The 21056-nt window shown below is 41.5% G+C and overlaps 1 protein-coding gene and 1 long non-coding RNA gene across 3 annotated transcripts; one reads left to right on the top strand and one right to left on the bottom strand.

Annotated features, from left to right (window-relative positions):
- Positions 1 to 410: 410 nt before the first annotated feature.
- Positions 411 to 8280, top strand: LOC133883178 (uncharacterized). 2 transcript variants are annotated; one of them, XM_062322409.1, is made up of 9 exons: positions 411 to 593; positions 5461 to 5913; positions 6062 to 6239; positions 6343 to 6637; positions 6803 to 6875; positions 6976 to 7066; positions 7424 to 7503; positions 7585 to 7832; positions 7937 to 8280. In XM_062322409.1, the coding sequence occupies exons 1-8, from the start codon at positions 549 to 551 to the stop codon at positions 7822 to 7824; spliced, it is 1455 nt and encodes a 484-aa protein (XP_062178393.1). In that variant the 5' UTR covers positions 411 to 548; the 3' UTR covers positions 7825 to 7832; positions 7937 to 8280. The 2 variants fall into 2 exon arrangements, with proteins under 2 accessions (XP_062178393.1, XP_062178395.1); XM_062322411.1 differs by having other exon boundaries at positions 413 to 593; positions 6065 to 6239.
- A 4977-nt stretch (positions 8281 to 13257) lies between these two features.
- LOC133883179 (uncharacterized) lies at positions 13258 to 20044 on the bottom strand. The gene is made up of 2 exons (XR_009902826.1): positions 19854 to 20044; positions 13258 to 13657 (listed from the first exon to the last, which is right to left on the bottom strand). It is a non-coding gene; the product is annotated as an uncharacterized LOC133883179 (long non-coding RNA).
- Positions 20045 to 21056: the final 1012 nt, after the last annotated feature.

The following is a 21056-nucleotide window of genomic DNA, read 5'->3' as shown; positions in this document are numbered from 1 at the left end:
CTTAGGTTTAGAAATTCTTAGATTTGAAGCTATAGACAGATCGAAGGGTTTTTTTTACATCTTGTTTTTATTTTGAATTAAAAATATATATTTAAACTAGTTTATTTCATTCAAAAAACTTCAAATCCTATATAGATTTTGGAGATAGAATTCTACCAAACAAGTTTGTTACTGGATCCTATAGTTTTGTATAGACTATAAAATAATAACAAGAAATATGTGCATATTTCGAGTAATAGTATTATGTGTTTTTCTAAGGGCATGGTAGAGCTTTTCATGCAAGTGTGTATCCAATCATTTGTGCACATCCAGAAGTGGGATTTACAGAGCGCACTGTGATAAGAAGTAAAAGTGAGGGGTAAAGTGCAAGAGATGCACTGGCCAAAGTGACCCTTCACCTGCCCGGACCTCTGTCTCCGGTGCTCCCGAACAAGAACACCACCAGCCCACGGCCACTTGCGCGCGAGCTCTCTCTCTCTCTCTCTCTCTCTCTCTCTCTCTCTCTCATTGGATTCTGGCGGCTCTCCCTCGAAGTCATCGAATCCTACATGGAGAGCCCCGAGGGGCCGGCTCCGGAGTCCGGCGAACGGGCGGTGAGATTTCCTCGCCGTGCCTTCTCCCCCTCCCCCTGGGATTTTCCCATTTCTAATATAGTTTCGGTGATGCTCTGCTAATTTCTTGCTTTCCGTGCGGGGATTGCGCGGTACTGATTACTATCTGGTTCTTATTGCGGGTTTGGATCAAACTATCAACCTATTCTGCTGCTCGAACTCCAAAGATGCGAGCTTTGTGGGCGAATTGTGGTGGAGTTAGTTGAATCTTTGTGGGAGCTCTTTGCGTTTCTCTTTCATTTTTCTTTTTGACAAACTTGATTAGGACCGGAAGATCGAATCTTTCCTGCTTTTACTTCATCGGGCAGTTTCCCTCAGTTGTGATTAATTCTCTTGTTCGCCTAACTTGGCTCGCGTGTGAACTACAATTGAACTAGCTTCCAGTTCCTGCTTTGCTCACCCTTTCTGATGAAACTGCTGTATTGAATTATTATTGCTTGTTAGTAAATTAGGCAACAGATTGATCTACAGATACGTTGCACATGATTACAAACGACACTGAAGACATGATATTTGTTAACGAGCTTCAGCTGAAGCCTACACCTGGGTATGACTACGGGCGCTCCTCACTAACTAGCAACATTGACCGCTTCCCGGGTTCCCGTTGCCATCCCCTGCGAACCTGTTGCTATATCGTCGTATTTATAATAGTGACCCTCATCTCATATTTATGAGGGGGCTTGGTTACAGGAGTCCTACTATGATTCTACCTGAAATCATACTCTAACTACATCATGTGTCGCTAATACAACTTCAAGTCATATATATAACTAACTCCGTACAATTATTCAACACATATCCAACAAACTCCGCCTTGACGAATAATCTGCCACCTTGAAGCCGATATGCACGAACCTCCATGTACAACTTGAGATGTCGTCTTTGCCGCTCAACGAGAGCTACCCGATGAGTTTTACTCAGACTCACAACCTTCCAGAGACACTGCTTTACCTACAACTTCAGACTCCATGACTCTACCTTCAACTGAGCCCCTTCTCTTTTATCAGCACAATTTCTTTGAGCGAAATCATATTCGTCTTTAGCCTTGACATATGACTGACTCCCTGAAACACACAACTCTATTATAGATCTTGATTTTGATAGCACCTACTCCAATAGAACGGTAGCCCACATCGTCACATAAGTAGATAAAAACAGAATCACCAGACTTCATGAAGACAATTGCTCCCTATTGGGTGTCACATGGAAAAAGCTAACTGAATCCGATATCAATGCTCTTGATTGACTGCATTCTTGATACTGAGAATTTCACTGTTGCTTTCCGAGTCACATAAGAAATTACCACATTAGCATTGCTCCTTCACCCGACTGTTAGGTTACGATTCTATGACGTTTCACATCATAGCCTCCTGCAGTCCCAAACCAATCAGATTACTCCAGTTGCAAGTAAAGATCTCCGTAATCTCTACTTACTTCCAATTTAGCTCTTGATGCATCTTCACGCCCTTCGATCCACACTTTAGAAACCCGCATGTGCTACTTGAAGCGATCCGCGCCCTTGCAGATTTGGAAGCACGCAAGCCCTCTCAAATGCAAACCTGCATCTAAGCCCGCACCACGTGTTTTCCACACCACAGAGAACAACCATCACTAGCCCTCACACTACTATGTTGTTATTGCTAGCCTCTTCATCTCTAACACCCACGGTAACGGTATGACTATTCTGTCCGTCCTGCACCATGGTATGTTCACCCTCCAAGTGAATGTCCATCAACCTTCCTTGGACTGTCCGTCATGTGCCAGCAAATTGTCCGGCCACCACTGTCGAACTCTTATCAGTCGCCATGTGCATCATGACCAAACACCGCCGACACCCTTTGCTCATCACCGAGCACCGCAACACCGGCTTGAGGTCTAGCCAGTCGGCCGACTGCCTCTCCTCCTTTGCCTGTTGCAACATTCATTAGCGTCTCTGTGACCTCCTGTCGCGCTCCAACACCCACGCTTCTCGTGCACGTTTGCGGGACACACCTTGTCACCTGGACGCCAATCCCTCCGACGCTTGACCGAAACTTCGATCTTGCCTCGCCGAATACCAAACTATTCACCCTCGCTGCGAATTGTCTGCCCGGGTCTGTCACTGAACCCACCTGTCGTCGTTGAATTTCCCTGTGTGCCACCTCTGAACTGCCTTGTTGAGCTCTCGTGCGCTACCAACTCTAGGTCACCACACATGCTTCGGCAGCCCACCTGGCCTCCACCTGCCGTCTCCACCCTGACTTGGCCTCCACCGGTCGTGTCCATGTCCACCTGGGTCGTCCACACGGTCCACCTCCCTGCTGCTTTGCTGGCCCTCCTGACACCTGGCCGAGTTGGATGCCAACCAGCTTGCTCCAACAGTGCCTCTTGCGTCGACTGAACCTACAGCCAACAGGCCACACTGTCTCTTAGTGAAATGGCCCGCAAATCAGCCTAAGCCTGCCTCCCGCGTAAGACCAATCCCATGCTTGGGCCGACCTCCACGCGAACACCTCAAAGCCCGACCGCCCGCAGGCCACCTGGCCATCTCCTCCCGCACACCAGTAGATCGGCCTCTCAGGCCCAAGCTCGCTTGCTCCTACCACATGGGCCACCTAATCTGCACAACCCTGGTCTGCATAGTGTCGCTCGCACGTGGCCGAAGAGCCCCCCACACGGCCACTAGGCCTTGCGGACCGCCTGGGCCGCGCACCACTGACCAAGCCAGCCCTGCTTGGGCTGACTCAGTCACCGTTAGCCCACCTGGACCGAACTACCAGGCTGTCCGTGTCTGCCCTCCGCCTGCTTAGGCCGGCCCCACGCACATAGCCTGCTACTCCCGCTTTATAGCGTTGCGCAGACCCAGGCTGCGCTCACGAGAGGGGCCGTTGCACCCCTAGCCTCGTTGGGTCACCACTTGGGTTAGCCAGTCGCTCACCTAGGTGCCCCTCAGGCATGTTGTCGGACGCGCCTCTTGGGCCACCGTCGTCTGGGCCATCTCGGCACCCCATGGCCTACCTGGATGCCCCATGATGCGCATTGACGCCTCAGCCGCCCTGGCTATCTGCCGCCTCTGAGTCGAAGTTGGACTGAAGCAGCCAGCACCACAGCCGAACCACCAACATGCCACGGACTCCAATTGCCACACGGCTGCTCCGCTCGTCGCGCAACTGAAGCACCAACACGACCCACCTTGGCCTATGCTGTTAGATCCCCACGAGTCGACACCAGCCCGATCCTGGCTCCCACATGCCAACTCGACTGAAGCATGCACTCACACTTCGCGCCCCACATCTGTGACTCCTCGACAACATCTGCGTCGCCCATAACGACGCCATCCAGTTAGCAATCCTATCCACCGCTGACTCTCACATCGACCCGCCACGACCGTATGCGCACCGCCTTTTCGCACCGGCCGCCACTATGCTCCACCTTGCGCCGTGTCCGTCTTGCATCGTCCGTGCGTTGAACACCTTGTAGATGCATAATCCTCACGCCTTCATGTGATCTTCCATCCACCGTCTCTAAATCCAATCAAACCATGACTTTGATATCACTTGTTAGAGTATGCAGCAGCTTAGCTCAGCTCGCTATACCTACGAGCCGACGCCCCTAGCCCAGGTCTCAATGTGCCCGCTATACACATAGGCTCAACCGGAGCTACGACCAAGGTCCTAAACTAATTCAACCCAAAAGACTAGCCTGATAGGTGAGGGACCCTCCACCTTTTATGTCATGCTCACTCGTCACCAATTTCTGATGTGGGACTAAATCCAATAATCTCCCTCATCACACATCGGGTCCCAACAATCTCTCCCATCACACAACCCATGTGACCCCGGAGACGTTTCAGGTTCACCCGCAACTGTGCGACCCTGGAGATGCTCTGGATTTACCGACATTGGATTTTAATACCACCTATTAGGAAATTAGCCATCAGCGGAAGCAACGAGTCGATCTACCGAGACGATGCACGCGATCACTGACGACACCAGAGACACAATGTTTGTTAACGAGGTTCAGTCGAAGCCTATATCTCTGGAGCATGATTATGGGCGCTCCTCCCTAACTTGCAATACCGGTCGCTTCCCTGGATTCCGGTAGAACCGTTGTCACCCCTGCGAACTTGTCGCTATGCCATCGTTGTTACAACAGCGGCTCTTCTCTCATATTTATGATGAGGCCTGGTTACAGGAGTCATACTAGAATTCCACCTGGAGTTCCACTCTAACTCCAGCATGTACCGCTAATACAACTTTAAATCTTATTTGTAACCAACTCCGTATAATTTATTTGACACATCCTACATTGCTATATATCCAAGTAATTTTGTGATTTCCTAGCAAAAAAAGAGAGTAATTCTGTGATTATGTTGTCACATGCGTGATTCTAAAATTGCTTGCATAATTAGCTGAATCCAATATCTGACGAATGGAAGACCAGATTCAATATTGGAAATGGAAATGGTATGAGCAAACCAGCATTGAAAATGGTATGATCAATCTGTGGTTCTGCAGCAGTCGGAAAATAGGTATTAAGATTTAAGAAAGCCAGTAGAGATCAGGATTGTGTTTCGGTTAGGCATCTGAAGGAAGTCTGTTCCTTTGTCAACGTGTAAATTTAGACTCCATGGAAGTGTGAAGGGGCTCATGCAGCTGTGTCAGAAGGAGAAGCCTGATGTTGTCATTCCATGCGTTCATAGTTGAGATGAGTCTCATGAGCTTCACGAGGTGTAATGACTAACGACTCATGAATCATTATATGGTGCTTCCTTTATCATGGAAAGAATGGTGTCTTCCTCTTCTTTTCAGTTCATTCGTTTTGGCAAGCTTGATCCAACTTATTTAACATCGTTTGCTTGATTGTGTAGGCACCGGACCAGGATGGCAATGCCCAAACTGCACCTGGGCATAATTCGCGGAGGCCAAACCTTTCTTTGCAAATACCAGCTAGAACCTTGGATAACAATATTCCTACTTCAACAAGAATTAATATATCCTCCAGCCCCAGTTCGACGAGAGCTGGTTTGCCACCAAGACCTAATTCAACGAGAACAAAATCATCTATCAAGAACATCATACCTCAGCACAGTTTCAGGGCAAGGAGTTCAGCCCAGGAAGGTGATCGGGTGATCCTTCTAAATCCTGGGACATCATCTGAAGGGCAGCAGGATAACCCAACGACAGCAAGATCGTTTTCTTTTAGAAAGGTTATTAACTCTTTATCGGCAAAACGGCCCCATTCTCTTCCAGTCACACCCGTAGGAGCTACCGACAAGTCTTCATCTCCGGGAAGTCAGATAGATAACGTGCCAATTACGGCTGTAAGTATGCACATTTTTTTAGCAAAGCTGTATCCATATAAATGCTAGATAACATTCTTTTACATGGAAATGCTGAATAGACTTTTATACAGTGTATTAAGATGTCCCCCCCCCCCCCCCCCCCTGAAAATATGCTTTACGCTACTAGCAGAATCAAGAAGCTGAGGCAAAGATTAGACGTTCACTTTCAGTACCAGGAAACCGCAAAAACAGAAGTTTCAGGAGGGCGGATTCATTAGGTGTCATGCGTGTGATCTCAACAACCCCACGACCTGTTCCAGTTGACGCGACCATATCGAGTGATGGCATTGAAGAAACAATCGATGGTATATACTCTTACAAGTCTCTACTCTGATTTTTTTCATAGATCTAATCTTGTTTCACAATGCGCCATGTGCTCATTGAAGTGCATCTTTGAGTTCCTGGCAGTTCCTGAAGATGGAGGCGAAGATATTCCTGAAGAAGAGGCAGTCTGCAGAATTTGTTTTATTGAACTCAATGAAGGAGGGGAAACACTTAAAATGGAGTGCAGCTGCAAAGGAGAACTTGCCCTTGCACACCAAGATTGTGCTGTCAAATGGTTTAGCATCAAGGGAAACAAGATATGTGATGTCTGCAAACAAGAAGTTCAGAATCTGCCTGTGACTTTACTGAGAATACCAACTCAAACTGCGAACAGACGAATAGCAAATGCTGCTCAGCAGAGAGCAGCTCAACAGTACAGGTAAAGATACTTGAGAGAAATAGAGAACAGATCGATTCTATCATGGCACAATAATGGGCCTATGACGTATAATTGCTACCACGATACGGAGATAGGAGTGTCTGTTTTTATTTGTTCCGTGATGGTGTTGCATGTTCAGCGTAATCTGAATTTAAGTTTTAACAGATTTTGGCAGGACATTCCAATTCTGGTGATGGTTAGCATGCTTGCGTACTTCTGTTTCTTGGAACAACTTCTGGTTTGTGTTCCCTTGCTTCTTTTGTTACCGGTGCATTTGAGTGTTCTACCACGCTTCTATTTTGGTTTCGGTTTTGTAACATCGACTTTCATTGGAACAGGTTACTGATTTGCAGTCAAGTGCACTGGCAATTTCATTGCCTTTCTCATGCGTGTTGGGCCTCATTTCTTCCATGATAGCATCCACTATGGGTAATTAATTGTACTCTCATCTTTTCCGTTCATGCTGTTATGAGAAATACTGAGTATCATAAAAATAGCTATTTTGTTGAGAAAAGTAAAAGTCCTTTCGGTGTTTAGTAAGAGGCTGGAGATCTACTGTGTGGTAGTTCACTATTGCCCAACCTGATCTGTAACCCCAGTGCAAAAGAATCAGTAGAAATATACTTGATTTCAGTGTCTGCAGAAAAAAAATAGTTTTGTGATTGCAATTTTTTTCTTCAAAAAACTAAATTCTACTACCTGTTTGCTTAGGTTTTTCTTTGTTATTTGGTGACCTTTTTTTTTTCTTGCCACCATTAAAGTCCATCTTCTTTTTTGTTCCTACAGTGTCAAAAAGCTATCTATGGGCCTATGCTTCATTTCAGTTTGCTATTGTGATCCTGTTTGCTCATATCTTCTACAACGTGGTATGAAACTCTTCTCACTGATCACATTTGATGCGCATAATGTGTGTGCCACACTGATTATTATGTTCTGATCACTTGCAGTTGAGAGTGATTCCAGTCCTTGCGGTCCTACTCTCCTCGTTCACAGGGTTTGGGATTGCTATTAGTACGAACTCGCTGCTTGTAGAGTACTTGAGGTGGAGAGCTAGGAGAAATCAGCGTTTGGCTCAGCGGCCTTCCAACGATGGGCAGCGTTCAGAATCTGAAGATAACGGTGCAGATGAAAATAATGGTGATAGGCAGCAAGGGCGTAATCCAGATCCTGGTAACAACGCTGCATGATGATTCAGGTTTGTTAACAACAAATTTAAGCAGTTGCTTCTCTTTTCCTCGAGCAGTGAAAACTTCCACTGATCTTTAATATGTTCATCGCTTCTCTGTTTGTGTTCTGCAGATTAAGAAGTGTAACTGGTGTGAAGAGCTGGCTTTGATATGTGCAGTGGTATAGATTGTCAGACTTCAGTACCATGATTGCAAGAACAAAAAGCTGGAAAGAAATCGTCATATGGCAGCGTAGGAGGCTATATGCCAGCTGGAGGGTGCCTACAGATATATTTAGGCAACGCATAGAGATGAACAAAAATATTCAATGTTCATGCTATTAGTCTAGTAGTTTGACATCAAATTTGTGCTTTGGTCGGTGTAAACTTAATAGATATTGAGAAACGAAGTAGATAAGTGTCTTGGTTTGTATGTGATGAGGCATTGATAATGGTTGATGTATCTGGAATTTGGTTAGCTTATGTTTGTGGATATTTGTTCTTGTTCTTGTCTAACTCGAGTTGGCGGTGTTTGGAACTAACAAATTTTTCTATACGTAGAAAAATTATACACATCGAAAGTTCTAGTGTGAACATCGGATGTTTCGATGTTTACTGAAAGTTCCGGTGTGAGCAATATGTACTCGTCAGATTATTTCTTGTAGAGAGTAATTTTTCGGACGAAATTGGACATCAATGCACCGGAATGTCTGATGAATATGGTGGCTATATTGGAGGGTATTACCGGAACATTTTCAGTGTTAAAACAGAAATAAAAGCAAACACCGGATGGTTCGGTGATGGACTTTGAGAGCGTCGAAGTATTTTTTGCAGAGATGAGATTTTTGTCACTAAGTTTGATTATGTACGTCGAATAGTCTGTTGTGGTAATTGTGAACACCGGAAAATGCATTGGACTTTTTATTACAGAGAGGTTGCAGGAGGGTGGTTCGGTGGATTTGCACACACCGGATTATCCGATGATGGGCATAAGATCACCGAAAGCTTTCAGTTGATCTTTTTTTGCAGAGAGCAAAGTTTTTCTGGAACAGATAGTGTTATACTCACTGGATGGTCCGGTGTTCAGGAGCAAAACACACCGAAACATCCGGTGTTCACATTTTCTGCAGGATATGCTCTGAGTTGAAGTTTTTAATTTTGTACTAACCTAGAGATGTTTTAGACTGTGGAGAAATGTGTTTGCTTGTTTCAATATGTGTAGGTGACAGATGCAACTTGACAGTTAACGGTGTGTGATCGGGGCTAAGCGGGTGCTTGGTGCCGGACGATCAAGGAGAGTTAGACGGAGTCAAGGGTGATCCTAGCTGTACACATGAATGTTAAGCAAAGCATGAAACGGATAATGAAGATGGTGTGTTGATAAAATCAAGCGAATGGGATGCCGGTGCAAGTGACAAGGCAGCTCGAGGGATCGGGAGCGAAAGAGACTTACCGGCAGTCAGGTGGAAGCAAGTGACAGCTAGTTACGCTTTAAGAAGCGTGCTAGGGTTTCACGGTTTTGCCTCAAAACGTGGGAGGACTGGAGGAGTACATGGCACCATCACGAAGCTTGCGTCGAGGCGAAGCTAAATCATAAAGTCGCCACAGCCATCTGATGAATAGAGAAGAAAATAGATTAAAATACCCTCGGTGGTAGGTAAAAGTGTACTACAAGAGAGAGGTATTTTGAAAAATTTGACCTCTAAGTTTTCTAGACATATAAATAGAGGGGTAGAACTATATGAGAGGGTGAACCAGCCATTTAAACCCCTTGTGCCACCCATATGAAAGCATGGTGCTAGGGTTTAGTGGAGAAGATGATGTGTGCTTAACCTATGCAATAGGTGAGAGTTTTGAGAGGTAAATCTTTATAATCTGCTTAAAATAGAGCTGATCTTTTTGAGTAATGAAGTTTATTTTGTTTAATATGCTTGAATTCCACTCCTTCTAGTTTTCCTCTCTTAGTTCCCTTACCTTATGTGCAAGTTTTTCCTTTCCGATTTTGATTTTCGTTTTTGTTTTTGGGCTGAAATTTCAGCATCTTGTGAAGTCATTCTTCTTGTTTCTAGAGCCATAAAATTCATATACACACACTTATGTGATGAGGTATTAATTCTCTTACTTCCAGACAATCAACTTGGTCGTTGCTCGATGTTAATCTTTTCTTGTTTCTTTGCTAGTTGTGACCTTTTGAGTGCTAAGACACATTGATTGATCTTAAATGGAACCTATGGTTCATATATCATCTGTGGAGTTGTGTTGTCTTGATTTTTTCTTGTTAAAACTTCTCTCGATTTTTTTTTGCTTGAGTTTTGATGTGCGTTAGGTGATCGACATAGGAGAAGGCAATCGATTTTGCAAGAAATTTATTGATGTGTCTATTTACCCTCTTCTAGTCACCAATCTCGTTCCTACAGATTCGATACGGCAAAATTGCGTCACTATTAGTGAGTGCAGCTTATAGTTGTGAATGTACCAGCAACATAGAGACAGGTAAGTGGAATATAGTTTACCAGTATTGAGAGCTCCTAGTCTACGCGTGGGAAACATTCAAATTGTGATTTAGTCTGTTGTTTGTAATTGAGAATTGGGCTCTGAGGCACTGGAAATGTAAGGCCCCTTCACCAAAACTCATCTAGATGGAGAGCCATATGCTCCCAACCCCTATTCTTTTGTGGCACGACTAATCCAGTACTCTCTGCAGCTACCGAAATTTATGCGAGGATGGTTGTGAATTCAAGGACTTCTCATGCACATTCCGCCACTACTATGCTGGCAAGGATGAAGAGTTATCTTGTAGCCATGTCAGCTAACTGTTGATTTTTTGCCACTGCCCAGAAGTTGTTTCGCGTATTCGCAACTCTAGCTCACAATTATTGACTCAAATAGACCCATATTATTTTTTTTTGCTAAGGGTGGATGGATATTCATTGAAGCACAGAACAGTACATCCTAGAAATTACATAAAGGTCATCAATAAAGATAGAAATTACAAACAGAGGACATATCATCGTCCTTGTTGACCTCCCTCGGTTCATCGCTCGACGGAGCATTTGATGATGAGGAGAGGCAGTGGTACTACCAGGACACACTGAAGACGTAGAATTTGTTGAATGGTCGCAGTAGAAGCAAACGACCAGACACAACCGACCGGCTGAGGAGCTCTCATATGTGAAGAACCGGGTGAAGGAGTATTGACCATCATCTTTGCTGTCATAGCAGACCAGAACGCCGACGCCGTCGAGAAACTCGACAGCCTAGAAGACAAATCCCAACCAGGGAAAGAAAAATCCAACCAACCCTTCCACCAAAAGCTGGGGAAACTCAATACCAGCCCGCACGACCACCTCACTGACACCACCAGGGGCACACGTTGATAGCGCCTTCGTTGGAGAGGTAGTAAGAGGCAACATGCAGGAAACTCACATGCTCGGCACTGTGAAGCTCGTCGATGATGACCACATCGTCATGAGTCAAAATAGAAGAGCAAAATAGAGACAAACGGGTGAAGTAAAATCCTCACCAAATCCTTGGCAGAAGGCGCAACAACACCAACACCTTGTTCGGCGAGGATCCCAGACATCAGATCAGAGAAGAAACCTAACCTAACATAACCTACCTAGATCTACCAACCTAGAGGACCTAAGCTAGCTACCTAACTACACGCTGGCTGTCCAGAAGCCGCCCCCTCCCCACCCGACATCGAAGAAGACGCCGAAGGGGAGGGAGCGATGAGATCGGCGTTGGAAAAGCTCAGTCGCATGTGAAAAGGATCAGTGACGTCCTAAGAGTGAAGGTGAATTAGGACACTTAAAAACTAACCTAATTGGCTTCAAAAACTTCACAAGATAAACATATATCAATTTCTACCTATATGTGCTCTAGGTTTATATAACGCGTCTATTCTACCATTCAAAAGATTTGTAACATATAGCCAATCCTAGCAAACTACTCTAGGAAAGTAAATGCACAAAGGTAGATTACACGAATGTAAATGCGGAAGCGTAAAGATGGTAGAGAAAATAAACTCGGCATAAGAGATTTTTGTCCCGTGCTATCGATGGCATGAATGTCACCCCTAATCCATGTTAGAGCTCCACAAAGATATGCTCCTGGTCGTCAGGACTCTTGCGGTTACGACTCTTGAGTCACTAAGTCATAAAGATAAGACCTCAACCCGGATGAGTCACTAAGCCATAAAGGCAAGGCCTCACTACTAGCCTATCTCCTGGTCACTTGTCACCATCTTTACTTCGGAGCTTGTGCCACCAAGGCAAGTGTCTCTATGTCCCCATACATGTATCTTGCCACCACTTTACACCAAGTCGGAGGGTCAAAAAGCTTTAGTAACTCTGGCTCAAAGTGCCGATGAGTCACTAAGACTCCAAGACATCGTCGTACCACCTGATACAAGCTAGGATTACTCCTTGATCCACTCTCTCTGTAGCAATCACCTAGCAATACTCTCTCTAAGCCTATAGGTACTAATCACTCACTAAATATGTGTTTAATTACCTTGGATGATCACATTAAGCACTTTGGTGGCTTGGATGTCTTCTCAAGTATCTCTGTGTTTCTCTGGACTTCAGCAACATGCCACATCTTCAAATGACTGAGTGGAGGGGTATTTATAGTCTCAAACTCACCAACTAGTCATTTTCCCAACAGCTCAGAAAAGCTGTTAACATCGTATAATCCGGTGAGAACAGTAATACTAACACTGGATCATCCGGTGAGTACATCTTCAAAAACTAGCCATTGAAACCCCCACTCAAAGCCTCTATGAACATCAAATACTATGGTGCATACTTCATCTTCATCACCAGACAATCTGGTGAGTTATCCTGAGCCAGACCGTACCATTTCTTCTCTATGCAAAACACTCTGGTGTAAGCCTCCGATGCACTTCCTCTTGACACTGGACCATCCGACCAGTTCATCTTCGTTCTTCGACACTTGGAATCACCTCTACAAGAAATGCTCTGGTAACGCCTCCGGTGCACTCACTTCCCATCACTGAACCTTTCGATCTGTTGTTCTCCGATCTTCAACAGTTGCAAACTTATCTGTAAGAATTGCTCTGGTGTATATCTTTCCACTGATAATCGGACCTTCCGGTGAGTTTGACTTCTTCTGTCTCGAGCCAAAATACTTCGGTGTTCACCTTCTTCATGAACACCGGACTATCCGGTAGCTTCTTCAGTTCTGCTCTTCTCTGCAAATAAAGCTTCGGTGCTACACCTTGTTGAGTACCAGACTATCCGGTGAAATCTTTAGCCTTCTCTTCCCTTTTGTCAAAGATGCTCTGGTTAGTTCAATTTCTTCTGCACCAGACTATTCGGTGGCTTCTCTTCTTTGGGACGTGTCCAATTCAGTCCATCTTTATCCCGACTGTGGTGGCTTCTTCATGTATTGCATTCATGAGATCTACTAAAATATATACTTGACAAACATATTAGTCCCAATGACTATATTATCATTAATCACCAAAATCACAATTATGGCCTAATAGGGCTATTTTCGCTTCAATCTCCCTATTTTTGATGATTCATGACAACAAATTAAAAGTAAGTGACAAATAATAAATAATATCAATTACAGAGAGCACAAAATCTTACAACATTGTTTGGATGCATGTTTTTATCACTTAATCCCTCTTTTGCTATGAGTTCCCTTTTCTCCATTGCCACTGTCTCCCTTAATGGACCCATGCAAGAGCTTCTCCATTGAATGCTTTTGATACCAAATGTAGATGAGTATCCCTTTATCAACCTTGGTATCTTGTTTATTCTCCACTTGGCATGCCTCTTGCTTTTGCCTTCAAACTTCCCCTTCGTCAATAATCTCAAAAAGGACTACAAATACATGTTGAACTTGAGGAAGAGCGTTAGAGCATATGGGAGAGGGTTTCATAAATTATGATCCAATAAAATGATAACAATTGAAAAGATATCCCAATTATAAAGGTATGAGACATTTATATCAATTAAAAAGACAAATAAGAATCATAATTTATGAAAGTCACATGATATAATTTAAACTCCTCATATATGTGCATACATATAATGAGATTCACTAGTCAATACCACTGGTAGGAATATAGCAATATATGCACATCTAGACAATAAATAGAGATAGTAAGTTTAAATCATATCATGCATGGAGGTAGCTTAAATATAGAAATGAATTGACAATGATACCAATTGAAGTCTTTAAGCATTGCATATCTTTGAGAACGTGTTGATTGCACCATGAGACTACAAAAGATACATCTAACAACACATGCTAGTCTCATAATCACAACCTATATGATATACTCCATCTAAATATGTGCATACAAATATTGAATATTTGTGAGAGATGTGCACTTGATTTTGATAACAATGAGGATTTATCCTATATATTGGATTATGGTACATGAAAGATACCAATTATAAACTAGTGTCATGAAACAAATCTACAACCAATAAACCATGTAAGTTGCTAATAAGAAAGAAAAAAATATAAACAAACTATCATATGAAAACCTACACAATGCATTGCAATAAATTTAAATACTCACATGCAATCCTAGACAAGACAAATGAGCTATAATAGTTGAAAGATTTTGCATCTAGCTCTATTACCTTTTTTATATTTAGATGGGGATTTGGGTTTATGATGATCATGATCTTCATTAATGTGCCCGATCTTGTGTACTTGGCTTCTTCACTCCATCTTATAAGCCAAATCGCTAAATCCCCATAGTCGCCTCGGATTTCAAGTCTTTTTTGGAACCCAAACTGATTAACGTCCTTTCATATCGGTGATGACTTCCTTAGACACCCAAATGGGTTAGTTTCACCCCTAGTCCTTTCTCTCAACCATATGTATAACCACTTTATCATTGTTCTTCTTCTTGAGCTTGCAGTGGTTGCTCTTGGTTTTGATCTTGTGGTTGGGCTTAGTGCAAACGTTGAATGTCTTGTTTGAAAGGTTCATGATCTTCTTCTTGATCTCTTTCTTAACTTGTTTGTATTAGGAGGACTTGTGACTTTCTTGATGGTACTTAAAGTATATCACGGTAGACCCCTCTGTAATTTTTTTCATCATAGTGGTATGGTTATCTTGAGGAGGTTGGATATGGTTCTTGCTCTTTAATCTTGCTAAGTCCTTCTTGAGCTTCTCCATTTCTTGCTTGAGCTCATCATTCTCTTATGTAATTAGTTCATTAGATGGTTTTACAACAACATTCTTAATATATATCTCATTGCAAAGGGGTAAGATAGACAAATCAAATAAATTCACACAAGAAGTAAAAGCATATACTTTAGGCTTGAAACTAAAGAGTGGGGTAGATTGCTTCAAAAGGGCCTTAGGTTGAGATTTAATGCACTCAAATTTAGCCTTAAGTTTTTATGCTCCTTGTTTAGCCAATTAAATTTTCTCAATAATTGTTCATAATTAGAAACAAAGGTAGCATGAATGTCATTAAGTGCATTAAATTTTTAAAGCTCTTTTGATTGTTTCTTAATGGTTCTTTGTTGCTCATTTATCAAAACAAGAAGTTCTTTTTGAGAGGGGAAATTCTTATCGGATTCATCATCACTTACATTGTTTTCTATACCTTTGGCCATAAGTCATTTGTGTGATGATGACTTTGAGGAAGAGCTTCTCTTGGAGGAGTGATGGCGAAACTCTCATCACTTGAGCTTGAATCTTTATCTTCACTCACATATCTTCCTATGCTTGTAAATGCTTTGGCTCTTCTCTTTGTCTCCCTCTTACTCTTGGTCTTCTTCTTCTTATTGATGCGATCAATTGTTTTGACTAAATTTTTCATGGAGATTTGGTGATCATATTTGCATTGATTTTCTTGATGTTCTTCTCCACTTAAAATATGAGTTTGGCGACTTCGGAATCCACCTCTTCATCGCTCGAGATACTTTGCTCATCTTTATCGCTCTCTTCATATCCATATTCATCATCTTCGCTTGAGCTTGGCTCTAACTCTTGCCTCCTCATCCTTACCTTCATATGTGTGTATGATGCTTGCTTGCTTGTAAGATCAAGGTTCTTGGTATTGGATGAGTAAGATGCTTCTACCCCTATATTTATGGTCATCTCATAGGCGGTGATATTGTCGAACATTTGACTTGGAGTCATCCTCTCGATGTCGTTGTTATTATAGATGATAAAGACTATCAACTTGTACTTTGGAAGAAAAACTTGAAGTATTCTTCTTACCACTTGATCATCTTTAATTTGCATCAAACATAACCCGTTGATCTCATTGGTAAGAATATTCAAATGAGAGTACATATCATTATCATTTTTATGGGGTAGTTGTTTGATGTCATTGAGCTTAGTAACTAGCACATGGTATTTCTCATTACGCACATCCTTTGTACCTTTATGAATTTCAATGAGACTAGTCTAAATATCATGTGCATTGGTGAGAGAATAAACATGATTAAATGCATCAACATTTAAAGATGATAAAAAAATAATCTTTGCCAATGCATCTAATTGCCTCTCCTTGTTGATGACACGTGATTTCATTCCTTCTTCAGTGACTCTTCAAACTTCTAAACCTTGGGCTTGCAAATAACAAGATATTAGAATTTTTCATCGGAAGAAATTTGTGTTGTCGAAGAGTAAAGCACTATGTGAATTCATCATAACCTTGGGCGTCACAACTCTATGCGGTTAAACCCATCGAGAGCACGAGGCTCTGGTACCACTTGAACACGATTGATAACGTCCTAAGAAGGGTGGTGAATTAGGACACTTAAATATAACATAATTGGCTCCAAAAACTTCATAAGATAAACCTATATCAATATCTATTTAAATGTATTCTAAGTTTTTCTAGTGTATCTATTTTACCATTCAAAAGGTTTACAACCTATAGATAATCCTAGCAAACTACTCTAGAAAAGTAAATACACAAAGTTAGATTGCACGAATATAAATGCAAAAATGTAAAGACAGTAGAGAAAATAAACTCTGCACAAGAGATTTTTATCTTGTGGTATCGATGGCATGAATGCCATCCCTAATCCATGTTAGAGCTCCACCAAAAATATACTCTCGATCGTCAAGACTCTTGCAGTCACGCTCTTGAGTCACCAAGTCACAAAGACAAGATCTCAACTCGAATGAGCTATCAGGCCACAAAGACAAGATCTCACTACTAGCATCTCTCCCGATCACTTGTCGTCGTCTTTACTTTGGAGCTTGAGCCACCAAAGCAAGAGTCTCTGCATCCTCGTACATGTATCTTGCCACCACTTTACACCAAATCAGAGGGTCAACAAGCTTGAGCTACTCTGGCTCAAGATGCCAATGAGTCAACAAGATTCAAAGACACCGGCGTACCACCCGGTACAAGCTAGGATCACTCCTTGATCTACTCTATAGCAATCACCTAGCAACACTATCGCTTGGCCTATAAGCACTAATCACTCACTAAATGTGTGCTTAATTACCTTGGATGGTCACATTAAGCACTTTGGTAGCTTGAATATCTTCTGAAATGTCTCTGTGTTTTTCCAGACTCCAACAACATGCCACATCTTCAAATGACTCAGTGAATGTGTATTTATAGCCTAAAACCCACCAACTAGCTGTTTTGCTAACAGTTTAGAAAAGTTGTTAACACCAGACGATCCGGTGAGAACAGTAGTACTAACACCGGATCATCCGGTGAGTACATCTTCAGAAACTAGCCATTGAAACCTCCACTCAAAGCCTCTGTGAACATCAGATACTCCGGTGTATACTTCATTTTCATCACTAGACTATCCGATGAGTTATCCTAAGCCAGACTGTGCCACTTCTTTATGCAAAATACTCTGGTGTAAACTTCCAGTGCACTTCTCTTGACACTGGACCATCCAGCCAGTTCATCTTCATTTTTCGTCACTTGGAATCGGTTCTACAATAAATACTTCAGTAATGCCTCAGATGCACTCACTTCCCATCACTGGACCTTTCGGTCTATTGTTCTCCGATCTTCAATACTTGCAACCTTATCTGCAAGAATTGCTCCGGTGTGTATCTTTCATTGATCACCGAACCTTACAGTGAGTTCAACTTATTTTGTCTCGAGCTAAAATACTCCGGTGTGCACCTTCTTCATCAACAACAGACTATCCAATGACTTCTTCAGTTCTGCTCTTCTCTGCAGATAAAGCTCCAATGCTACACATTGTTGAGCACCGGGCTAGCTATCTCGTGAAGTCTTCAGCCTTCTCTCCTATTTGTAAGAGATGTTCCGATTAGTTCAATTTCTTCTGCATGGGACTATCCGGTGGCTTCTTTTCTTCAGGATTTATCCAATTCAATCCATTTTTGTTTCAGCTACGGTAGCTTCTTCATGTATTGTATTTATGAGACCTACTAAAATATATATTTGACAAATATGTTAGTTCCAATAACTATATTATTATTATTCAACAAAATCACAATCATGATCTAATAGGACCGTTTTCGCTACAGCCTGTTAGTCACTTGTTTGTTGCTGTAGGGTGAGGAAAGAAAGCTGCTCTCAGCTAGACCTACATTTCATTAATATGAATAATATCATAATTGAAGACTCAATTTTTTAAGTGAAAAATCATAAAAACATATTAAAATACATAAATTAGTAATAAAGCTATTGGATCTATTCTAGTGTCAGACAACGTTGAACTGTTGGGATCAGCTTTGTACAGTGTTGGTTTGCTTCGCGGCATTAAACTGCAAAGTCAAACCCATAGCCAATAGCAACCTTTTTTCAGCTTTTTTTCTGAGAAAAAGAAACAAACTTGAGAAATAGATTGTGGGTTTGTTAGATGAGTTAGATGATATGAGTCAGTTTTCTGTTTGATTGAATGGATTAGATGAGTTAAGTTAATTGTGATAAAAATATAGATAAATAAGTATTGCAAAAGAACATACTTTTTCACCAAATAAATTAGCATTGCAAATAATTTTAGAAATTATTACGCTACATGACAAATTTATTAGTGATTTTTTTTAGATTTTTTGGAATTTCTTTGAGGCATTCAAAATTGCTAGAATTTCTATGAGTAGTCTTCTTTGAAGATTTTTATTTTGAAATTTATAAGGTATATCAAAGTGACTCCTTTTAAAATGGATTCATCATAATTTTTATAGAACTAAAAAAGTTTCATTATTTTTGGAGTATAGCAACCTCACTGACCAAATAGAGAAAGAGAAGGAAAAAATTAGAACCGGATGGATACTGTTCATCCGGCGGCCTCGTCCGGCTGTATTTTTTTGATCGGATCATCCCGGATCTACCAGGAATATTTGGTGAGGTTGGATGGCTCTATCTACTCTCCTCTACGAAATAAACATCAGTCAGAGGCTAAAAACATTGGATAGGATCATCTCATCCACCTTGATACATCGAACCAAACCCACCCTGATCTGCTAGATGTTCAGGATTGTGTCACCAAGTGCATCGTAACCGCATAAGATAGTGGACAAAGCTGCGAACCCAGCCCATCAAGCATTTAGGAGATTAACATAGAATTATTAGCTAAGTAGCTGTAAGTTGCAACAAAAATATAAACATTGGATACCGTGATATTAAGTGTAAACTCAAGGTATGAAAATGTATTTGCGCCATAAGAGCAATGTAGACGAATACGTCAGGAGTGATATCGTAGTTTGATTTCAGATGCAATCTGAAAAAGGAGTAACATATTATCTGCTAATTTCCTTTATATTTTGCATTTATTTTTATTAGTAAAACGGATCCTATATTTGTAACTGGTAACGAGGCAGAGGCTAGGGTACAAAGGTGAATAGTAAAAATGGGTAAATTATTCGAATTTAGGAGTTTTTATTAGATAAGAAGAGATTAGGGAGAAAAGGTGATATGAGAATTAACTCGTATTTTATGTTGTAGTGATTTGGAAGATTAGAGTGGTGCTGGTCTTGGTTCTAGAATAACTGAACACTCCGGCTAATCGCGCATCTGAAGAGTGAAACATATTCGAACTTGAACATATGTAGGTGAATAGGCAAAATGCAAGAACCTCGAGATTTTGTACCAACCTTTGCTCTGTAGTCCATACTATAGACGCGAACTGGAGCAATGCGTCGATGTCGCCGATTACCTCTAGGCAATCCATGGTGGTGGCCGCCCCCATATCTCTCATCGGGATGGGTGCTCTAGCCGGCGGGATGACCGGAGCCGCCATACCCACGGTGATGGGGATGACATGGCCACGGCTCATAGCGGGTCAGAGCTCCATTACCTCAATCCAGGCCACATGCTTGTCATCCAATGATGCCATTTCTCCCGTCTAAGCTGGTCAACAATTTTCAAACACCACCCCTAGTACGATCCTACTTATTTCATAAAACCCATAAAATGATTAATCGTGATCCAATACTTTGCATTAAACCCCTTACTTTGGATCGCGATTATTAATCACGATCCATTATTTTGCATAAAGTTCTAGATTGGATCGCAATCCAATAAGGTTGCATTTGGTTAGAGGGTGATGTTAGATAAGATAGAGTCATTCATATTTTTCTAGATGGAATGATTCAATTTTTTATTTGGTTAGAATGGATGAAATGAGCTAATTTTCTATTCGGCTGATGTGATTAGAGTAAGTATGATTAGTCAGTTTTCTGTTTAGTAAGATAGTTTGGATAGGCTGAGTTGGTTGGATTGGATAACCCTTGGTTGTGAAGTATTGGATAAATTTGTGCATGTTTAAATTCAAATGAAATTAAAAAGAGAGTATTACATTAAATGATAAAAAAATATAAATAGAGCATTATAAAGGAACTCATTTTTTTACCAAATAATTTATGATTGAAAATATTTTATAAATTAGTACATCACATGACAAGAATATTAGTGAAATATTTCCAGATTTTTATGAATTTATTTGAGGCATTAAAAATTAGTAGAATTTATAAAAGTAGGTTTTTTTGAGAATTTTAATTAAATATTAGCTCAGGATTTTTAAATCAAACCAATTAAAATATATTGCTAGTGAGCTCTAATTCGCTCATGAAAAATATTTATAATTTTTTAGATGACTTTTATACTTATAGATAAAATAGAGAGTTAAATAAAAAACATGATAACTAATGAACGGATGAGATGAGCCGATGCAACCGGTTTCGCCAAACTCCATCCATCATAATAGCATAATAACATAATATTCTCTTCCATAGCAATCTCATTTATTTTCACCTACGAACCAAATACCTTCTAAAAGTGGATGCGTCATCCAAAGG

The sequence above is a fragment of the Phragmites australis genome, chromosome 10 (assembly GCF_958298935.1).
Source record: "Phragmites australis chromosome 10, lpPhrAust1.1, whole genome shotgun sequence".
Taxonomy (NCBI): domain Eukaryota; kingdom Viridiplantae; phylum Streptophyta; class Magnoliopsida; order Poales; family Poaceae; genus Phragmites; species Phragmites australis.
Note: the sequence above shows the minus strand (reverse complement) of the source record. Positions and strands in the feature narration are given on the sequence as shown.

Bases quoted from the DNA above. Each gene is read 5' to 3' on its own strand.
- LOC133883178 (XM_062322409.1), top strand. From the start codon at position 549: ATGGAGAGCCCCGAGGGGCCGGCTCCGGAGTCCGGCGAACGGGCG. The intron at 594-5,460 runs GTGAGATTTCCT...TTGATTGTGTAG, and splicing joins CGGAGTCCGGCGAACGGGCG to GCACCGGACCAGGATGGCAA. The intron at 6,876-6,975 runs GTTTGTGTTCCC...TCATTGGAACAG, and splicing joins GTTTCTTGGAACAACTTCTG to GTTACTGATTTGCAGTCAAG.